Source organism: Telmatherina bonti, assembly GCF_933228915.1.
Source record: "Telmatherina bonti genome assembly, chromosome: 21".
NCBI lineage: Eukaryota > Metazoa > Chordata > Actinopteri > Atheriniformes > Telmatherinidae > Telmatherina > Telmatherina bonti.
In genome coordinates this window covers 16,157,244-16,174,120 of record NC_136630.1, presented here as the reverse complement: position 1 = coordinate 16,174,120, position 16,877 = coordinate 16,157,244, and the positions used below count along the sequence as shown (strand labels likewise).

The 16,877-nt window shown below is 36.9% G+C and overlaps 1 protein-coding gene across 1 annotated transcript in view; it reads left to right on the top strand.

The window, feature by feature from the left end:
* LOC306771372 (protocadherin-15-like) overlaps nucleotides 1–16,877 on the top strand; it is a gene marked incomplete at both ends in the record, with an annotated part of 199,731 nt that overhangs the window by 73,192 nt on the left and 109,662 nt on the right. Inside the window, 5 exons of the mRNA XM_079260539.1 lie at nucleotides 933–1,139; nucleotides 4,184–4,318; nucleotides 9,307–9,456; nucleotides 9,541–9,632; nucleotides 11,083–11,184. Of these exons, the coding sequence (XP_079116665.1) occupies nucleotides 933–1,139; nucleotides 4,184–4,318; nucleotides 9,307–9,456; nucleotides 9,541–9,632; nucleotides 11,083–11,184 (686 nt within the window). The remainder of the gene's footprint in view (nucleotides 1–932; nucleotides 1,140–4,183; nucleotides 4,319–9,306; nucleotides 9,457–9,540; nucleotides 9,633–11,082; nucleotides 11,185–16,877) is intronic.

The window sequence follows — 16,877 nt, the reverse complement described above, 5'->3', positions numbered from 1 at the left end:
CAAAATTTATTCTATTGAATTTATTTTGATGTCATCAATAAGCACCACACTCGATGGCTTTCCATAAAGCTTTATCACAAATACAACAAGCTAGAAAATAATTTATTTTCAAATGTAAGAGAGATCCAACATTACCAATAGTTAAAGTTTCATCCATCATTCACCCGATCAAACTTGTTTCATTGAAGACAGGCACAGATCCTACAACACCTCAATGCTTCTTACCGTAATAAACTACTCAATAAAACAAAAACGCAAAACCATTATAGTAACACAGCAAACACATTTAAAAGAGTAAACTGTGTTGGATAAACTTTGTGCCACTAAGGAGCTAATCTGAATTCTTTATATCTGAATGTGAATTGTTAAATTTGAATCTGAACTTGCCTGTTCGAATAGTTGCTTTAAAAAAATAGAATTTGTATGACTGTATTTGAAACTGAATCTTTTTTTTAAGGTGTATTGTAGTAAAGATGAAACCTTTGAATTTGAAACATTTGTTTTCCAATTCATTTTCCTAATTCAGTTTCAGTTCTCTCCATTCAGATCCCGATGTAAAATTCAACAAACTGAATAAATAAAATAATTATAAATAAATAAATAAATGGATAGATAAATAAAAGAAACAAGCTTTACCTCTAAACTTTACAACTTTGTTTTTATTCTCTGCCAATATGGGTCAGCTATTATGTTCTCTGGAAAGTGATAATATTAAGGGATCTTTACGATTGATTCAGGAAATTGTGAAATCAGGTAACTGTGGTATACTTACATCTAACCAAAGGCAGTGAACATCCTTGTTTGTTGTTTAGCGCAAGATGACAAAATGGCACAGAATTGATTGGTAGTACTAAAGCAGCAGTATTCACAGCTGGTCAATAACAAAAGATTTACAGCAAACGAGAGCAATTATTTTTTCCTCTCCCTTTCAGGCAGAGCAGGACAATGGCCACCCCCTGCCAGCTTTTGCTAACCTCCAAATCGAAGTTTTGGATGAAAACAACCAGGCCCCCTACTTCCTGGACAGCAGTTACCATGGATACATTAGTGAAGCTTCCCCAGTAGGAACAACTATAGCGACCAACATTAGCCTGTCTGCACCACTGACCATCATAGCTCTGGATAACGATGTAGAAGAGGTAAGGTTAAGCACAAGTCAGAAGTTGGTCATTTTATTTAAGTCATTAACATTTGTTTTTTTTTTTTTATATTCATTGCCCTCATGCAAATGTGTTTTTCAGTAATGTGAAAAATTTAAATAAGTTATTTTTCAGATTGATTCTTTATCCATTTGCCCATTCAATGTATGAGTATATGTCTGATGAATCACTAATTTTTACTTTTGCATATTTATTTTTAAGGTGACACCCACTAAGAAGCCTGTAGGTATCACTTGAGTTCTGTATTTAACTGTTTTCAATAAGCTTTCTCATTCTTTAGCTGGCTGATGTTTCAAGGACAGTGATGCTGCCTATGGCTGAAGCAATGGACAAGTATTTGTGGGAAAACTAACACTTAATTCCACCAAATGTTCATCCATTGTTGTTTTTACATTAGCGGACACATTTTCCTGCTGACAGGCCTGTTAAACTCTGTACTTGTGCTACTCATACAGTTTGCAATGATAATATTGTCAGCTTTTCCTAGAAATAATGAAAAGATACAGGGAGTGAACCTTATGAATCTGAGAAAAGAATGCATCTTAGTTTGAGCTGTCAGGTGTTGTTTTCTGCTGACTGCAGCTGCATGGCAGATCTGCAGATTAGCAGTTTTTAAATTAAAGGCTGGATAAGAGATGATACCTAGAGATTTGGTGAGCAAAACCTTATGAATGTGGCCAACGAATACTGGAAACTCATATTGCTGACCTTTTTTTTTTTTTCCAGTTACGTCTCAGAAAAAACTTTCTTTGTCCAGTGAAATACCAGAGATCTTTTAACATAAGTAACTTCAGAATGCTTCCTTTTACAGTGCTCTGTATGTACATGCGAGTTAAGCAGTATCCATCCATACCTGCAGGAATCCCTGTGAGCGCTGATATCTCCAGCATCCTTGCATAAAACTTCAAATTTCCAAAAGTTAACAGAAAACAAATAAGCTAACCAGATAACAAAAAGCACGGTAAAAATGAAAAATTCAACACAAGTATGAATTGAAAAGACCAAAAAATGTTTTTCTTGTTCTTGCGGCCTCAAGTTGTCCTTGCAGAAGACAACTGTCCAGCTACCAAGTGGGCAACGCCTCACATCTTCACTAGACTGCACAGCAGTGCTGTTCAGCTTAATCCCATGAGGGATGCTGCCTGGCAGGTTTACAGTGTATCTCTGCAACAACACACCTGACCAAAATTACATGGATATAATGCCCTATTTGGTTCTCCAAAAGGATTTATTAACTTGAATCAAGTGCATTGGTGCAGGGATATTTGAAAACCTGCAGGGCTCTGTTCTACAGGTTGGATGCAACAATGATTTAACTGTCTTAAGCAGTGCTTGATCTGAATTCCATGCCTGTAGAAAGTTTAAACTTTAAACTTTATTGGGTGTTTGAAGTAAACTAGTCCAGCAATGCGGTAGACTCTCTTTCCCATAGTGACATACTAAAGTAAATGTTAAAAGAGAACTTTAGGATAAGAAATAAAGCCCAATTCTTTGAATTGTAAGTGAGGCATCTCACCAGACTACCCTCCTTGCCTGAGGTGAGGAAGAGATGTGCTTACCAAGACTAAAGACAGAAGGTCACATCAGGTTCCTATAGTTGGAAGAAGTCCCTTTTCTCAGTAGCAGACATCGCTTCACTTCACTCTGCTATGGCGTAATGTAAAAAGGCCTTCTGGGGCAGTATCTGGGGATATGCCTGTATCATGAGATACCTCCCTTATGTCTGAAAGAATTTGGCTTAATTTCTTCACTTAAAGCTTCATACTAAAGAGCCGTTAACTACACTTATGCAACAAATCTGTAGAAGTAACCGTCCCGGTTAATATTTAAGAAATGCAATTCTAATTTAACAGAAATAGTCATGTGTTATGTAAATATACAGATGTGTACCTCAAAAATAAATTTAATTTTTTTTAACAATGGTGGCTGCATTTAGACAAACCATAGAGATATTTATTATTGGCTCATCAAAGGGTCAATTTTTATCCTGCTTTTTGCTCCACTGAATCTCAGGTTTGTGCCTTGCTTTCAGTGTTAGAAGTGCCCTATCTAATGTCTCTGTGAATCTGGTAGTAAAACCATTTCCCTCCTAAATTATCTCTCACAACATTATCGCCGATGCATTCCCAAGAGCTCGGTTTGTTTAAAATGTAGCACCAGCATTTTGACAAAAACAAGCTTTGGTTCATTGCTTTCTAAAAGTCCCCCCTCCCCTCAGCAGGGATCGGGCTTAGGAAGGAATAATGTGTGTGTGTTTGTGGGAGACCGTGCATTTGTTGCAACTGAAATGAATGGAGTTATTTTTAATATTGCTTACCCTGGTCTCTCCTCCAGCATTAAGCACCGACAACGATGATTAGTCCTAATAGGTTTTATGTTCTGTCCATCAATTTTATTTATGTTTGTGCATGCAAATGTGTGTGTTTGTGTTCTTTTTCTGTTTGTGTGTGTTTGTGTGTGCTTGTGATTATTTATGACTCAATATCCACACCAGCTACATCGACAATATTATCAGCCCCTCGTCCCTGCTGAGCTAGCCTTATCTGGAATGAAAAGAGCTCTCTCCCATACACACATATACACGCTCACACCCACACACAGAAGAGATGACTGTGTAGGTAATGTCAGAGGAGGTCTTGGATGAGGATTGCCTCTCCATCACTAAGCACACCCCCTCCCCCACACATGGACACACATTGATGTGTACCCTTTCTGAGATGTTTTTATTCGTAAAACATATTCAGGACTTTTGTTTTTAATTAAGAACTTTTTTCTCTATATGGTTCCTTTTCTCTCCTTTGTTCTGCATATGGATTATCTGCATGGATGCCCCCCCTTTGGAAAAAAATATTTTTTATTTATTAATTCTTATGCATCTGTTTTTTAACATAAAGTTGTACAATGCAATTATCAGATTTAAATGTCTTGCAATCAAGTCATAAGTGTGTAATTAAGGACTTGACTGTTATTAATGTGTTATTTCTCTATGCTTCTACATGTCTTTTTTTTATTTTCTTCAACAGACCAAAGATCCTCAGCTCCAATTCTCACTGGACAGTTATTCTAATGTTTTCTCTGTATCTGCAACTGGAATTAAAAGATATCTCACCCTGGTTCAGCCTGTTGACAGAGAGACACAAGACTCCTACACACTTACGGTACTGTAAAGTTTTGATATTAGTGGACAATATCATTTTCACAGAAAGTGTTTGCAAGGGAGGGAAGTGGAGAAATATGCATCTCGATACATTTGAATAACTCAGTTTAAAATGTTGATGATACCTGCAGTCTCAAAGAGAGCTTTATCTGAGGAGGATGTGAAAACTAGGAAAAAAATTAGATGAGAGGAGGGGAAAACTGCTTGGAAAGAGGAAGATGAATTGTGGAATTTTACCCATGCCATCCAGCCAGCTGTTAAAGCCAGAGAAGCAAGAACAAGTGAGGTGTAGTGGAATGGCAAACACTTTGGAATGGCAAGCATGGCTTTTCATGATTGATAATTTTGTTGACAAACTCAAGTCAGTAATTAAACCCCTTTGGGCCTGTCTGCTCTCATGGGGCAATAATGCAGCTCAAACTTTTTCTACGACAGCAATGTGGAACCTACAGTCTGTGATTTATCTGTTTATTTATTTCTAGTACAAATGATGGCAGATGGACTAACGTGGAAAAAAAACGTCTCAGATTGATAAATTAAGAAAAAAATTAAAGAGAGTAGTCAAATTAGTACATATTTAAAAAATAAATTATAAGTTGTATGGGCCAGATTGCTTATTACTGTACTAAAAACAACACAGTTAGGTATGTACAAATAATAAAGGTCTAAATAATTAGCTATTTTGGCAATAAAGCAGAACATTTCAGAGAGATGATATGATTGAGTATGATAGAACACAAGTCATATAAAGTATGTTAAGAGCAAGTTCAGCTGAAACGTAACCACCTCCATAGATCGTTACGGTGTGTGTGTATGCATCATGTTTCAGGTCATGGGTTATATATATTAATGGATCCAGATAACTCCATGTAATGAGTCATTTGGTAACTACCACAATGATTGCTCCAGGTTGGAAAAACGTGATGCATGCAGGACTCTACTCAGATGGAAATGTAATTCATGCAGCTTTTTAATGACGTGATTGAGATGGGCTAATTTAATATTATTAGTAATCTTCTCCAGTTGAGGGCTAATGTCTTTTTATTTAGCTGCCTTTCCTGTATAGGTTTTCATCTTTATCATAAAAGTTTCATATTAACAAGGCTTACTGACATGGGGGAATGTAATGTCTCATATGGCTTCATACTGTCTGCTGACAGAGATTTTAGACACCAAAACATATCTTAACCAATTTACTGTAAAACCAAAACAAGAGAGCCACCTTTCTTAATTCTAGTTAAATATTTCTCTATCACTCTCTTTTTTTCTCCCCGTCTTGTCCCATGATATTGTGTTACTTTGGAAGTGTATTTTGTTGTTTGCAGCCTGGAATTAGTCTGAATAGTAACTTATTTCTTCATGCAAATACCACCACTAACTGGTCTGGAGGGAAACAGCATGCTTCTAAATCGCTGAGTTATCAAATTTTAGTTCCACCTGCAACATTTTCCCAATCCTATGCACCCAAAGATTTTAATTTTTTTTTTTTTTTCATTTTGTATTTGATAGTTATCTTCATAGAAAATTGCTGCAGCAAATGTGCTCTGATGGTAGAGATTGATCTTTACAAAACTAAAACTGCATGAAAATGTGGTGATGTGCAATAATAACTTCACAGTGTTCTGCAACGCTGACTGCAGACTTGGTCAAGTTCCAGCATTTGTTTAACCAGTGTTTGTGTTTGTTAGGTTTACAATTCCTTTATTAACTTGTCAGGACAATGTGAATATTGAGAAAAAGAAGAAAAGGAATCCACACTAGTGAATTCTTTGTCATCGCTGCTGTGTGTTCTCAGCAGCGACTCTTAACATATTCTTACCGTGACGAATAAGAACATAAAACACACTGAAACTGCATTCACTCGGGCACAAGGCTGCTACCGAAGTCTCCAGCTACTCTAACAGCAAATCGTTTATTGATCGATAAATAATGCATTTCAAAATAGAGAATGTTACACTTGAAAAGATTTTGTATTTCGTAAGACAAAGCTTGTGGATTGTGTTAGGACTGCCTTGATGTGGCAGGGCTGACTTTGAAAAGCCTTGGTTTAGATTAGTTAAGTTTTAGACTGGAGTTAATCTCACATTTTAAAACTGCACAATAGTGCATACAGTCAAAAATGTGGGACTGGTGTGCGTATCTGAAACACAACTTTTGGTTTGATTACAACAATAGTAGCTTATTTATAGACAGCAAATCAATAAATCATCAAAGAAATTGGGTTTATAATGAAATGAGCTTTGTGCAAATTATCCCAAAAGACACGTCATATTAAAGTCAGATTGTTAAACTTTCATGAAAAACTAAAACCAAAATACTCCAATAATGGAGAGAAATTCTAATTATAATGTTCTATGTACAGTTACAGCAGAAGACCAAATGGGTGCCACTTCTTTCAGCAAAAAACAGGAAACAGAAGCTGTCATTTGCACAGGCTCTGGGGGAAAAAAAAACAAAAAAAAACTTACCTGGTCCGATGAATCTCAATTTCAGCAGTCAGATGATAGCCAGAGTTTGGCATAGATGGATCTGTTCTGCCTTGTATCAACAGTCCAGCCTCGTGGGGCAGCAGGTGGTAAAACAGTTTGTTCAGTAAGCAAAAGGTTGGCAGCATGAATCCTGCTTCATTCCAGTCAGCCTGCCCTTGTGTCTGTTGGTTAGATACTTCACATTGGCATCACTGGTGTACGAACAATATCCGCTGAGCATTGCTAGAACCGCAACCTATCTGGGTATTTGCCGAACGTGTCCATCCCTTTATTACCACAGTGAACACAATATTCTGAAGACCACTTACAGCAAGATAAAGCACCATGTCACAAAGCTCAGATCATGTCAAGCTGAAAGTTCTTCAACATGACAATAAGTTTACTGTAATTCACTAGCCTCCACCATCATCAGATCTCAGTCCAAAGTACCCCCTTTGGGATGAGATGCAGAGGGAATATCGTCTTCCGTGATATGCTCTTATTGATATGGACCAAAATCTCTTAGAAATATTTACAGCATTTCATTAAATCTATTCCATGAAAAATTAATGAAAAATAAAAGCAAAAGTGGGTCCAATCCAGTACCAGCAGGGTCTGCTTTTAAGTAGCCTGTGAGTATCGATGCTTTAAACAAGTTTATAACTTGCCTCTGCATGCTTCATTAAATCAGTTCTTCAGATTTTGTCTGACTCATACCTTTTGTCTCATTGCGCTCTCCTTGAAGACTTTTTTTCTTTCCTTGTTATTGTGTCCCTATCAGTCATCCAATCTCCTTCCTTTTTTCTCTGTCTTATTTTAGTGCAATCTAATTCAACAGCTTGGTTTTGGCATGGCACGGAGACGATACCCTTTGCCAAGTGCATCTTTGCTACACGTGTACCTCACCAGATGATGTGAAGCGGTGTTGCTTCATAATTTTGCTATCGGACATGTTTAGCCTAACAACAGCAGTAGTATATGTTTGTGTATGCAGCATAATATATGGTTGGATGTCGAGTGTGCATTCAGCAATTTGGAAGTCAAAGATGGAAAAGCGGTTTTCTTGTATTGATTGAAAGGCAGAGGTATACAGTAATCATTATGAAAGCCTTGGAGGAGAAATTAAACTCGCAGAGAGAGTGCTATGAGACATGGGGGGGTGATTTTCATTTGAAAGGACTCAATCAGCTTCTTGGCAGATGAGTTTGAGGAAATAATGGCATCAGAGAAGAAGCTTTTCTGTGTATACCTTCCCAAACACAGTAAAGTATAAGAGCAGATTTAGCAATGAAACAGACAAGAAAGGTCACAAAATCTGTTGCAGATTTATAACTGCTTAACCAGCCTGTTAAATAGGCAAAGTAAATATAACAGAAAACACCTTTGTGTCACCTGGGTTTAATGATGCTTGACGATGTTTGAGTGAATGCACTTTGCAGTGTTTCAGAAATTTCCAAATCATGTATTGCAAGATCTTTTTTTTTTCTCTTGTTTTTATCAAATCAAATCATACTCTATTTCTTAAGCACTTTTCATTCCACTGGCAACACAGAGTGCTTTACAAGATAAATCCAAGATAAAAGTAAACAAAAACAATCAAAAAAACAGACTCAAGTTGTCTTCCACACACTCATACGCACACAAGGATAGAAAGCCACCCCATTCCCCTCCCAAAAAACATGACTCCCTGACCACTGTCACCTTAACTGAACATCGGTATAGTAAACAAGATAAAATATGAAATGAGTGATAAACATCTGACTTGATCCTGATGTGAGGATAAAACATCATTGGGATCCATCCACACCAGTAGCTGGTCCCCACATGCTCATAGGGGCTGCTGCCAAGGCAACCACCCAGCTGCCAGGCAGGCCGGGGTCCACCCCACAGCCTGAACCCTGTGCCACCCAAAGTCTTGAGTTTCTTTTTAAAAACATCATCAGTCTCTGCAGCCCTGAGGCTCTCTGGCAGGCTGTCACACAGTCGAGGACCCTAGTAATGGAAAGAGGCCTCACTGTATGTTTTAGTTCTGACCTTAGGAACAACTAAAAGGCTGGTACCAGAGGACCTCAGGGTCTGCATGGGCTCATAATTAAAAACAAGGTCAGATAAATAGGCTCAAGACCATTACGACATTGATAAACAACTAAACATATAGATATATTTGGTTGGCAGTGAGAAAATCACTATATTAAAGACCACATTTTTACATAATTTATAGTGAATTACTCTTTGAGGGGATATTCATGTTGAGTCCAGTGTATAAATGTTAAATTGGGGACGTGGAACAGACAGTTTAAACATGGCCTTGATTCTTTTGTTGTATTCACATGAAAATCTACAAGCAGTGCGACCACATTAAAAACAAGGAAACACACAGTTAATATCAAAATGTCCAGATTATATTGAATGCATGAGCCAACTGCAATTACTTTCCTGATGGCAGCTAATTTTGGGAACATTATGGTTTTTAGTTTTAATAACATGAATCTGTTTTCTCCTCTGTCCCATGTCTCTGCAGCTGTTAGCATCAGACGGCGTCCAGCAGAGCGTTCCTGTCAATGTGACCATAACTGTGCTGGATGCTAATGACAATACTCCAACTTTTCCTAATGTCTCTTATAGTGTCAATGTGTTCACTAATATGATGCCAGGAGAAACTGTGTTACAGGTACACACTGTCAAATACACAAAGCAAATAACACACATAGCTGTTACTATTTCATTGCTTGTTCTTGTATGCCTTTCTTTCCAGCTGTTAGCCGTTGACTCTGATGCAGATGAAAATGGTCAGATCAACTATCGGATCTTGGCTGGAGACCAGGGACAGTTCCTCATAGACAGGAGGTAAATAGATCATATAGTTTCATCCTTTTCATGTTAACTGCTGGAAAAATAAATATTTAAATTGGTTCATTCAGTCATGTTACATGATTGTAAACAACAAAACCACAAATGATTTGCACAGGTTTGGGTCAAAGAAAAATGATTTTCTCATGTTTTCATAAATTGAATAACTTGTATATAAATCTAAAAATGATTTATCATAAAAGCAGCATCCATTAAAAGTAGTCTTTGAGGAGCAGATAATTTCCTGTTTAAGAACAAATGAATGCAACAAAATAAGAAAGATTGGAATATCTGCATGTTTCTCACCACAATGAATGATATAGTTGAACATTCTACTAATCTGACAGAATCTTAATGCATAAAGGTCAAATGTGCAAATGCCCCTGTCAGACGGCACCTCATCACTTCAGGGAGCCTTTGTCAAAGAGTTAAATGTGGAGTTAAAGTTACATATACTTCCTACCTTGACTGTGTGAATGAGAAGCCTTGTCTTTTCCAGAGACATCATTTCTGACAAAGCATATTGAAACTTATATAATGGCAGCATTGAACTAATAAATAATAATAAAAAAAAAAACACTAAAATTTTAGACCAACTTATGCTGCCTTAACACCTGTTTTCCAGCTACACCCATGTATTTTACAACAAGACCGTGCAAAACCAAATCCTACACATAACACAAATGCAGGATTGTTTCATGTTTTGTACTTGATTGGATGAAGGTTTCATTTACATTCAAAGCGTGTTTTTATTATGTGGAGCACTTTGCTCTGATTTCCATGAAATAAAAAAACACGCTTTATTATGATATTTTACATGCCAACATCTTCAAAATAATATCCTCAAAATTATCTTTGTAAATCAGTCATTTTAAAATCAATTGAGTTACAGATATTGAGAATTATGTTTGTACTGTTGAATAATTTAACACATATAAACACATCTTTTAACTCTCTCCCCTCATTTTTGGTTGCACTTTGCACAGTGACATTTGACTTAACTCACTTTATTTAAACTCCATTATTTAATAAACTGATGCACAGTTTGCCACTGGCTTAAATTTTTCTTTGAACATCACATACACTAGCGTGCACAAGAATTATCGACATGGAATTTACTTGCATGTTACACAACTTTAATAGCGTGATTTAAAGCCTACGTTTTGCTTTTACATATCAATGTGCATGTGATGTACGGGAAAGAAACATTTCCTACTGTGTTATTGTTGCTCTTGTTGTGATGTGTGACATACACAGAGAAGGAGAGTGGGGTGTGAACTTGTGCTATAGACATTGCTGTATACTACCAGTCAAAAGTTTGGACACACTTTCCTATTTAATCCAATGTGAGTGTGCCCAAACTTTTGACTGGTAGTGTGTTTTGTTTGCAACATGTTGAAAACATTTGGGTCAGTCTCCTTAATGACTATTTTCTATTGATATCAAGCACTGGGGTCATAACGGTGGCACCAGGCGTGGCGCTTACAGTGGGAAGAAGCTACGCTTTGACTGTAGAAGCCGTTGACAATGGACCTCTACCCCATAGAAGGTAAGAGTCACTCTGCTTCATATCTTGTGTCTGTCTGGAGCTGAGGCATGAAAGGTCGTCAGATTTCCACAGAACCCTTCTCATCACTGTGTTTTTGCTCCAAACCCTCTATACTCCCACAGCTAACACTCTTACTATCTGTTCAGCATCTTCTGAGAATTTCTTTTCTTTTGTCTTCTTCTTCTTTTTTTTTTTCTTTTTAATAATTCCTTGAATAATACCTTCTAAAGTAAAACTATCTGAATGGGAGAAAAAGAAAATGGATTGTGAGAATAAAGAAGCTAAGCAGGATGAAAGTTAATAAAAGGGTGATTTGACTACCAGATATAATTTTCTTGAACAGAGAGAAAATTATACCTTGCATGTCAAGACAAGAGACTATTTCAGCAAATGCTTGAATTTAAATAAATGCTGTAAAGTGTATAAGACCAAAAGTAAAGCACCACAGCCTGGTGTATTCTGCAGTATGAGGATTGAGTTGATAAAGTGAAATTCTCTTTATTTTATCATCTCTCTCCTGCATCTTTGTTTCGGCTTTTCATCTCTACTTCAGGTATTAAATCAATAAGTCACTGCAACTTTCTGAAATGTCCAACTTCAAGCTTTTCCTCAACTTTTCAATTTTATGGAAAAAGCAGCTGCTCCTAATATTCAGCAAATTTTCTGAGTATTGATTTTTGTAGCCAAAGTATAGCAGAGAGCAGCTTAAATTGGGAAATTTCAGTTTTAGTATTTACCAAGCAATATTTCTCAACACAAGTAAGCACATGTAAGGGTTTTTAATTTAATCTTTGGGTCTATTAAAAATGGTTAAGATGCTTTTAACCAGCGCTAGCTGCAGTTTTTTCCTCTGACTATACGCCTCAGCTCGTTTTATTCCCTCATCTTCCCTCTCTCTGAGAGGTTTGTTTTTTCTGATTGGTTCAAATTTATAGAACACAGGCAGAGATACTTTTTGATGACTACAAGCAGCTTGGCAAATATTATATGGATATGTCTCATGGCACATTGAGGAAAGGTAAAATCCCCAAATGCATCTATTCTCTTGTAAATGCCGCAGGGCTGAATAAACATTATAAATAATCATAGTACGGTTCACATTTAGCCAGAGAAACAGTTGTTTTGTTTTTTTAATTGTTGTTTTTCTGGCCTTACACAGATTTTAACTGCTTTCTACTGACTGTATCAAGTTGAACCACACAGCATTTTGAAACAGAAATGAGCACGGATCGTGCTCATTTTTTTAAAGGTGATGAGTGAAATATCATGTAATGGATCACTCTATCTCAGCATTTTTTTGTGAGTCATAAAAATGAGACTGCTTCTTCAGCTTTAGGCTTTTGCACTGTAGCTGCCAAATCAGTAGCATGTGAACCACTGCAGATTGAGGTGGTTCCAGTGATTGGTTCACAGATTGTCTCCAGATTTCCCCAGACCCCCTGTTTATCTCAGCTGAAAACATAACTGGCTTGACAAATCAATATATCTCTCTGCTGGCTGTGTTGTTGGAACTACAGGTCAGAACCCGAAATGAGCAATGTCCGTTTCCTGTTCCTGTCATTAAATGCATCATCCTTATTAGTTTATTTGTAAGTATTACATCAAATAAGATGTTGGGAGAATGAAAGAATGTTTGGGATACTTGTTTATGCTAAGGGGCTTTATTTGTATGTTCAAACAGGATAGTAATGAAGAGAAGAGAGAAGCGCCAACGGAAAAGAAAGAATAAAAAAAAAAAACATATTCCAAAATCTGCTGCTGTTATATTAGTCAAAGTCAGACAGATCATCTATCAAAAAGGTTATGAGATGCATTATTTTAGAGGAATGTTTTTATATATTAAACCATTCCAAGCAAACTATTCCAAACAAAAACTTTGGACAAGACCAAAAATATATGTGAGAAATAAATGTAGTTATGTAAAAAGATATGTTTTTCATGGAAATGGGTAGCTTGTAAGAAGCCATTCATTACAAAGACTGAAATATTCCATATCATGCAAGACCTTGATCAAAACTCCAGTCATGTGGAGTGATGAGTCCTACACACTAAACCCAGAATTTAAGAATCGGAAGCAATTTGGAATCATTAAAAAAATGCTGAATAAAAAAAATAAAAAATGTTAAAATAAATAAAAGGCAGCTAACATAAGAGGAAAACCCTTGGAATATTGTCCAAGAAGCATGGAAAAATGTTTCTTCGGACTCTTTCAAATGGCCTTAGCTGTTTAATTCTTCTTAAAGCAGAGTTCAAGTTTGTGCCTCAAAGTCCACTGCCTTCCAGGCTTTAGCATTTTCCCTGCATGCATGGCCCAAATAACTGGCTTGTGCAGAACTTAATAACACAATGTTGATTAAACCTGCTCAATTTGAAGTAGGGACACAACAAAAACCTATAAGACAAATTTTCTGTTTTGTCAGATATCTGGCACAGTTTTGTTATAACTAGTTTAGGCTGCAGGACACCGTGTCCAATCTATTTGTGTTACTGACTGAATGATTTTTATTTTCTGGTCAAAACGTTGCCCTGATAAAAGAAAACATACATTTTATAATGTCTCCTAAATTAAACATGAATTCCCAGCAACACCACAGTCCTCTTTGTCTCTTAGTCAGTTAGAATTTTCTAGCAAAACAAATGTTTCCTGTTGCGCCACATTAAGCAGCAACCTGGAAACATAGAATTTATTTTAATATAATATTGATGACTGTTCACCAAATTTAACCATGTTTTTTGTTGTTGGGAACAAGAGCCAGTGAATTCTCTGCTATGACAACATGTAATTCTCCTCTGCTCTCTGTGTGGTTTTCCTCCCCATGAACACTCCCATCAGTGGACAAACATCAACTACCGCCCCCCCCTCTGTGTCACACAGGCAGTGGTAATCTTCAGGATGCTCTTTGCATTCACATAATTTTCCACAAATAAAGTTTTCCCCTGCAATTCAAACAGCCAAGAAATGCAAGTTCTTTGCATTGTGAAGAAAATAGCTTAATTCTCATCTCTTCTGCTCTGACATGCTTCAAAATGCCATATCAGCAATCATGGAGGGTCTGCTTTTTGCCCAAATTAGTCAATACCAATCGTGACATATTGGTAGTTATCTGTCTTGACTCAAGAAAAAAAAAAAAAATTTCCTTAACAATGCAGGGCAAAAAGGTTTTGGAAGAAATGCAGACAAAAATCAGCCAAAAATTTGATGGAAACTGATTGAATAATCTCTGCTTGATGGGGTTTCATCCATTATTGTGTCAGAATTAATTCAATAAAACACACTGACTGTCAGTGGCTGCTCCCATTTTTCATCCGTTATTTTTTTGATTACTTTGTATTGTCTTGAACATATAAACACATTTTATGGGCTACGCTTAATGTTTATTGGCATCTTTACTTAATAATCAAATCTGAGATGAGTTGATGTGCCCCTTCTCTTCTGCAGAAGTTCTTGTTATTCTCCAAGTAGGGACATGGATAAAATCCTTCGAGTTTCTCCCATAAATTCCAATTATGAGTACAGCTCGATATCAAAACTGGGAAATGGGGATTTCATTATTTCTTTGTCTAATAAAGAGCTACAAGTTCCCAGAATTTGTCCAAAACTTCCATTTTAATTAATGAGAAGAGTGCTGCATTAATTTTCTCTCCATTTTCAGCACTTTTATATAATATTTTGTAATGATATGGTGCCAATTTACAGGAAAAGATATCAGGTTTCTTAATTTAAAAAAAAAAAAAAAAAAAAAAAAAAAAAAAAAACAAACTTAAGTGAAATAGTCCAATTCAGTCCTAATTAAATAGTCCAAGTCATTACAATCCAGTTAATCGGATTCAGCTTGGATTATCAATGTGCCCTGTTATCCTTTTTACTTACTTTCTTATCGTTATGAGTTACTTTGAAGTTCATAATGTGTTTAAATCAACAAAACCACAACAAGAACTGAGATTTGATGGAATTCTGTTTAGCTTTGGTGGTGCTTTTACCTTTTTAAAAATTGGCTCAGTTTTGTCATAATCTAGACATTCAGCAAAATGCTTCACTGTCAAATAAATTAGATTGATCAGAGGTCGGCCTGTTGCATCAATGGAGAGCTTTGGTTACTTGTCAGTGTCAGGAGGAAACCCAGCTGAGTCTTCCCTTTGTTGGACAAGGACACGTTTGCATTCAGTACTAAGAATGGATCCATAAAGTCAGACAGCCTCTAAGGGACAAGATGTCAGTCTGTTCTTTCCACGTTTTGGAGTGAATACCTCCTACAACTACATTTTACATAATATGTGACTAACGTAATCAAGTCGAGGCAGGCAAACTGAGTTACAAGGACATTCTTTTAGTGCTGGAACTAAACTTCTATCTTAATTGTAATAGTCATTTCAGTGTGTGAATAGAGCTTACTGAGCAAGAACTTTGCCTTTAAAGGATAGTAAACTGTATCAGAAAGTTTTCAACTGTCTAATCCTCTTCTTACAATTTTTCAAAATGGATTGTAAATTGAGAAATCTATGTAATTCCCATTTCTTAATAATTTTTTTTGTACATACTTTTAGCAGTTGCACCTAAAACTACATTTTCCATTTCACTTTATTTTCAAAATGCTTTATAATCATTAAGTTTTCATGAGCAATCCATCCATCCAATTTCTAGTGCATATCTGGGGTCAGATTTTGGGGACAGCCGTCTGTACTGGGAAGTCTGGATATCTCTCTCCCAAGCCATATTTGCCAGCTCATCAGAAGGCATCTTGAGGCATTCCCAGGCCATCCAGGAGATTTAATCCCTCCATCATGTCCGTGGACTTCCCTTGGGTCTCCTCCCATAGAGACATGTCCATACCACCTCACCAGGGAGATGTCCAGGAGGTTTCCTTACCAGATGCTCCTCCACTTGGTGTGGAGGAGCAGCGGTTCTCCTCCAAGCCCCTCCCAGATGCTTGAGCTTCTCACCTTCTGGCTCAGCTCCATCTTCACCATGACCAACCGGCGTAGAGTCCTCATGATTGCAGATACCGTGCTAATCTGCCAGTCGATCTCATGCTGAATCCTTCCTTTAGTTGTGAACAAGACCCCTACATTCTTGAAATCCCTGACTTGGGGCAGGACCTCATTTTATTCATTTAGCTGTGTGAAAATGACTTCATGAAATCTGAAAAATATACATTAGGACATTTTATATGCACAAACCACAATAAAAGTAATATGGCGTTAACTCCCGAACTAGATAGTGAAACTGCTATGAACTGTAGACACATTGTAGCACACGGTCAGTACAATCATTAGCTTTGACTAGGCTAAAAAGAATGGTTGTAAAATTTGATATAAGGATCAAACTTTAAAAAATTTCACCAAGCTGGGTAACATCTTCATGATTGTCTGAATGAAACCGCAACAGCAGAATAAGATCATTAACAGAAACCATGAGCCCTGAAAGAGGAGTTTTGTAAAAGCCCAGCAGCAAAGTACCTTCCAGCATCTTTGTGACTCACACTGTTGTTGAATTTCAGCTCTTATTGATTAGCTAAACACAGCATGTAGACCACAGAAGCAAACACTGGGCAACCACTCCTAACTTAAATCACTGACCATTCTCTGTCCTTGAAGGCTTTCTCTCCTCACTATCCTAATGTGCTTCTTTATATCTCTTCTCCTGCTTTCTTTCCATCCCTTCTGTAACATCCCCAACCTGCTATTGCTCATTT